General features: G+C 50.4%; 1 protein-coding gene across 1 annotated transcript; it reads left to right on the forward strand.

Annotated features, from left to right (window-relative positions):
• The first annotated feature begins 2897 nt into the window (after positions 1-2897).
• THUMPD1 (THUMP domain containing 1) lies at positions 2898-5592 on the forward strand. The gene is made up of 4 exons (XM_042892549.1): positions 2898-3107; positions 3279-3477; positions 4357-4605; positions 5208-5592. Exons 1-4 carry the CDS (start codon positions 2898-2900, stop codon positions 5477-5479), a joined length of 930 nt encoding a protein of 309 aa, XP_042748483.1. The 3' UTR covers positions 5480-5592.
• The last annotated feature ends 251 nt before the right edge of the window (positions 5593-5843 follow it).

Raw genomic sequence — 5843 nt, forward strand, 5'->3', positions numbered from 1 at the left:
GGGGGGGAGCTGTTGCAGCAGGGCCAGGGCAGGCGATGAAGATGCTCGGAGCTTGGAGCAGCTCTGCTGTGCAGACAGGCTGAGGAGCCGGGGTGTGCAGCATGGAGAGGAGAAGGCTGCAGGGAGACCTCATTGCGGGCTTCCAGGACTTAAAGGGAGCTTATGAACAGGAGGGGGACCAACTTTTTACAGCAGCAGACAGTGAGAGGACAAGGGAAATGGTGATTTGAAGAAGTAAATACACAATATATTTTGGCAGCATATCCTTATGATGTACGATGTAGATGTTGAATTGTTGTATAATATGATTAATTCTTGCTTGCAAAACTGTAATAGCTTTTAGATGTGAGTAGTTAATTACGGGCATAGCGTTACAGACTAGAAAGCATTTTGTAAGGCTGTTCTGCTTTAGCCAGGGATCTCCAGCAAAAGAAACACAATAATGAAAAGGCACAATCAGGCTTATCAAACATCAAAGAAGATAGGGCTGAAATGCTCCATTCTGGGGGAAGCTTAGAATGCAACATGTGGGTGTTAAGATACTCCCGCTATCCTCCTTATCTTCCTATTTCCCAGTACATCACTGAAAGACAGGATGCAATCTCTATCCCAGAACTAATAGATGTGCGGACAATAATGGCTGCGTAGGCAAATGTTACGATTTTGGTACCTATAAATTACTTGTAATAGGTGTTCTCCTACTGAACACGCGTCAATGAAGAGAGTTCATCTAGAGGGCGAGCGGCAAAGAACATTGGAAGAAGCAACCGACTGGGCTGTCATGGAGCTGAACGGACACTGGATGGCAGCAGAGATCGTGGAACAGAGGGCTGAAACCTTTGTAAGTCACTACCGGAGACAGGCGCCTATCTGTTCATTATCTCGTGAAGGAATGACGAATATGTACTATCTGTGAACATATAAGGAACTCCTAAACATGTAATCTTAAAAGCTCTTATGGTGGAATTAACCCCCAGTGCTTCCTGGTGCAGCTAAAAAAGAATACCTGCTTAACAGTGTTGGAAATATCCAAATAATTTTTGTCAGGACGGTGTAAGAGCAGATTTATTCGCGATTGCAATGGCGGGCATCCCGCAAGCATGAGCGCACCTATGGACACATCATGACAGCCTTTATACCCTGTTTTCTCCCCCTTGCCTCCCCCCCTCCCCTGTTTCCCCACTGGCTGGGTACTCCAGGTTCACAATCTTACAGAAGGTTAACATTTGCTATTTACTTGTTAATTTATTTGTTACCTGGTGTCAGTCAGCAGCCATCCTGTTGTTTCCAAGATGTCTTCTCGGTGCTCTCCTTGCCGTATTGATATGGTGATTTTCTTTAAAGTGTTCGTTAAACAAAGAGCATGGGGATGATGCCAGGCCTTCCGATGTCCCTTCTGGCGCTTCCTCGGGAAGGCCATACTTGTTCTCTGGTTTGCTCTCGTGCAGGATATTCTTGCAGTGTGTGACAAAATATACAGATATACACCTATATACAGAGTGCGCGTTCCTGAGAAGGTTCGTCTAGAGGATAAGTGCTGTAAACTATCAGAGATCTTCCCCAAGTTAAGTAGAAGGACTCCCAAGAATTACAATGATAGCAGAGATCATGAAATAAAAAAATTATCCAATTCTAATGCAGAAACAACATTTGATTCCCACAACAGCAAGAAAACTTTGCTGGACTGAAATGGATTGAAACTAAAAGAGGGGAAATTTAGGTGAGATGTTAGAAGAAAATCCTTCCCTCAGAGGGCAGAGAGGTGCTGGCATTGCTGCCCAGAGCTGTGGGTCCCCATCCCTGGGGGCTCAGAGCCACGGCTGAGCCTGGGGCAGCTGGAGTTGGGGGACAGGGTGGGGCTGTGAGGGCCATTCCAACCCAACGTGCTGAGATTCTGGGGTATGATTTGTGACCAATATCCCACTAATACTGTGACAAATCCCACTGATAGTTGGCAATTGCTGTAGGGTTAAATGAGTCCTGAAAGCTTGCCAGGAACCAAGTTTTATGTAAGACACAAATGGCACCTCCTGTTGTAAATTGTAAAGAATCCCACCAATTTACACCAGTGTACACACTTTCCCCTTCTGCAGCCCAGCTGGACTCTGGTTGCCAGCAGCACAACAGCCATGCTCCCAGCAAGGCCTCCTGTGCCATCATGCCTCGCACTGTGTTCCCCACATTGCACACTGCGCTCCGGAGCCGCTGAGCAGCAGGCAGCCCTCAGGAGCCACGCGAAGTGTGGGTCTTTGTTCTGGCACTGCAGCCTTTGCCCCTGGAACTGAATTTCTGAGGACAGAAGTGATGAGGACAGGAGGCGGTGGTGCTGGGTCACAGCCTGGCTGCCTTGCAGTGACACAGGCTGGGTGCCATGTCACAAACCCGAGATAAGCTTTACACACACACGCTATCCATACTCATTATATTTCTTAGAAGCAATTAACATTTTCCAGGTACTCATTAATGCACGGTAATGTCGCATGGTAGAGGGTAGAGCCCTTTGGAGGCCGATCAGCCCTTCCTTCATCCATCATCTTCCTCTTTGCGACCCTCGGCCGCCTTCCTTCTTGCTTTAGCTAAGCCGGTTCCCCCCATAGGTCGTCTTTGCTCCCGTAGCATCAAGCAATTTGCTTACAAAGTCCTCGCACGCACCAAGTAGATTACGGAGACGTCCACCGAGCCTCTACCGAGCAGACAAAGCGGGCTCTGCTAACGAAAGCAAGCGCCGCGCACCCAGCGCAAGGAGCCCGCACTCAGCGCCGGGAGGGAGCGCAGCGACAGGCGGCGCCGAGCTGACCCACAGCGGCGGCGCTGAGGGCGGCGCTGAGGGCGGCGCTGAGGGCGGCGCTGAGGGCGGCCGTGTGACGCCATCGCGGCGCGCGGCGGCGGGATTCTCCATGGCCGCGCCGGAGGCGGCAGCACGGAAGCGGCGGCTGAAGGGGCATTTCGCGGCTCGCGCCAAGCGGCCCCGCGGCGGCGGCGGGCGGCAGCTGGAGGCCGGCATGCGCGGCATCCTCATCACCTGCAACATGAACGAGCGCAAGTGCGTGGGGGAGGCCTACAGCCTGCTGGGCGAGTACGGGGACCTGCTGTACGGCCCCGAGCAGGTGCGTGCGTGCGTCCGTCCCGAGGCGGGGCCGGGGGGAGGGCGGCCACGCGGTCTCTGCTCCGCGCCCTGACGCGGATCGCCGGCGCTGAGCGGCGTTCTGGCCAGCCCGCGGTACCGCCTGGCAGCTCCGCTCCGCGCTCACCGCGCGGGGCGAACCGTGTGCCCGCAGCTCTCGGAGGCCGCGGAGCGCCTGTCGGGGAGCGAGAGGGAGGAGGAGCGGGAGGAGGAGGAGGACGACGACGACGCGGAGGCAGCGCTGAAGAAGGAGGTCGGACAGATCCGCGCCTGCACCGAGCGGCAGCTGCGGCGCTTCCAGTCAGTGGAGAGCGGCGCCAACAACGTCGTCTTCATCCGCACCCGCGGCATCGGTGGGTGTGCCGCGCCGTTCCGCGCCACACAGGGCCGGGGCTTCTCCTGGGGCCCGGGCAGCCCAGAAGGCCGGCGGCATCCTGTGCTGTATCAGCAGTAGGCAGCCAGCAGGACGGGGAGGTTACCGTTCCTCTGTTCTCAGCCCTGCGGAGGCCACGCCTCGAGAGCTGCGTTCGGTGTTGGGCTCCTCACTGCAAGAAAGATATCGAGGCCCTGGGGTGCGTTCAGAAAAGGGCAGTGGGATCTGCGAGTGGTCTGGAGAATGAGTCTCATAGGGAGCAGCTGAGGGAATGGGATGGTTCAGCCAAGAAGAGAAGTCCCGCAGGAGGCCTTACTGTGCTCTACAACTCCTGAAAGGAGGTTGTGGGGGGCGGGGGGTGGACCTCTGTGCCCAGCTAACAGCAATGGGATGAGAGGGAATGTTCAGGTTGAGGATTAGGAACAATCTTTTCTCCAAAAGTGTGGTCAGGCCCTGGAATGGGCTGCCCAGTGAGGTGGTTGAGTCGCCATCCTTGCAGGCGATCAAGAGCAGGGGAGATGTGGCAATGAGGGATGTGGTTGGTGGATAAATTTTGGTGGTAGGTGGACAGTTGGGTGAGGTGATCTTAGAGGTCTCTTCTGGCTGTAATGATTCTACCATTTCCCACTGTCCTTCCCACTGGTTTTGCAATTAGCGGAGTTTCTGAAGGCAGAGGAATCGGCCTTGACAGAATGATCCACAGCTACCCAATTTTGGTGCATGGAAAGAATTCTCAGAAAAGGGTTTGAGGCTGAGCGCTGTGCAGCTAAGCGCGCGTTTCCCCAGCTTATACCTTTGGGGGAGGAACAAGGGAGAAGATCTTTCAAATTGATTCTCACACCTAGTTGTTTCCTTGTAGAACCTGAGAACCTGGTGCACCATATATTAAAGGACATTCATACCACTAAAAAGAAGAAAACCAGAGTAATTCTGCGCATGCTGCCCATTTCTGGAACTTGCAAGGCTTTTCTGGAAGATATGAAAAAATACACAGAAACGTTTTTTGAGCCTTGGTTTAAAGCCCCCAATAAGAGTACTTTCCAGATCGTTTACAAAGCTCGTAATAACAGTCACATGAATAGAGAAGAAGTAATTAAGGAGCTGGCAGGTACGTATAGATCACATACAGAGCTGAACCTAAGTACACAGGCGGCACACGGCTGCATGCGTAACAGGCTAGGCTGTTTGAAGAAAAGTGCTGTAAACAAGGAGGCATATTTGTTGCTTAACACCTGTATGTTGGGTTACAAAAATGTCTCTAAGGCTCTGAAAAGAGCTTGACATCAGTGTTTCCTGTTGATGTCTCAAGAGATGACAAAGCAGATCAGCATGCAGTAGTGAATTCTATTTGGTGTGTCAGTTATACGTGGTTTGAAATGACTACATCAAGTTGTTTGAATGCTATACTGAAATACACACTTTCCTATTTCCATTTAATGTGGAACTTGAAAAACAGCTCTGCAACAAGTTGCATACTTTGGCGTCTTGTTTCTTGCTAGTTACAATGGGATAATTTAGTTACTGTAGTCCTCCTGGTAGTATTTCTTAAGAATCCTAGTCTGTTCTGCTGTTTTACACAATTGCAGTAACTAATGATTGGTCACAAGTAGAGGGTTGTTATCTCCTCTGACTTGTGTTCCATTCAGGAGAGTAAACTGATGCTCTGAAACTGTTTTCCCAACGTTTTTTAAACTATATTTTGTTTTACAGGAATTGTGGGCAGCCTTAATCCAGAAAACAAAGTTGATCTCAATAATCCACAACATACAGTTGTGGTGGAAATAATAAAGAATGTTTGTTGCTTGAGTGTGGTGAGAGACTATGTTCTATTCAGAAAATACAATCTACAGGAGGTGGTGAAGAGCAACAAAGAAGACACGCAACAAAACCCATCAAATGTGTCTGAAGAACAGAACTCAACAGCCATAAAACCAGAAACCATGGAAGAGAACTTGAAGGAAGTAATACAAGAACAAGAGTGATGGTGCAATGGGAGCTGAACTCCATGGGAATTATATGCAAGCAGTGTAGGAAATGTGGTAGAAAAGAAAGATGGACACAATAGAAATAAACCTATAAAAATATTGCCTGAGAATTCAGAAAGGAAAAGTGGGTTTTGTTTTGGAATCTTGCTTTTAAAATTCATATGGAAGAATTGTAATGGTTGCTGCTGGTGGAGCTGACGCTGCTGTGGGTTTCCAAGTGCTTCACCTCTGGTGAGGTTTGCTGCCATCCTTCAGCAGCTTTGTTCAGTCTTTAGCTAGCACCAAAGTGTGCTTCCATGCATGCATCTATAAAGGCTGCCAGCCTGCCATACACTGAACCTTCTGTCCTATCTGATGGATA

Source organism: Lagopus leucura, unplaced genomic scaffold, assembly GCF_019238085.1.
Source record: "Lagopus leucura isolate 7727_CA_CO unplaced genomic scaffold, USGS_WTPT01 35130-2_obj-0_obj, whole genome shotgun sequence".
NCBI classification, from domain to species: domain Eukaryota; kingdom Metazoa; phylum Chordata; class Aves; order Galliformes; family Phasianidae; genus Lagopus; species Lagopus leucura.

Excerpts from the sequence above, each read along its gene's own strand:
- THUMPD1 (XM_042892549.1), top strand. The coding sequence starts at position 2,898 with ATGGCCGCGCCGGAGGCGGCAGCACGGAAGCGGCGGCTGAAGGGGCAT. Across the intron at positions 3,478-4,356 it reads CATCCGCACCCGCGGCATCG|AACCTGAGAACCTGGTGCAC; the intron begins GTGGGTGTGCCG and ends GTTTCCTTGTAG. Across the intron at positions 4,606-5,207 it reads AGTAATTAAGGAGCTGGCAG|GAATTGTGGGCAGCCTTAAT; the intron begins GTACGTATAGAT and ends TTTGTTTTACAG.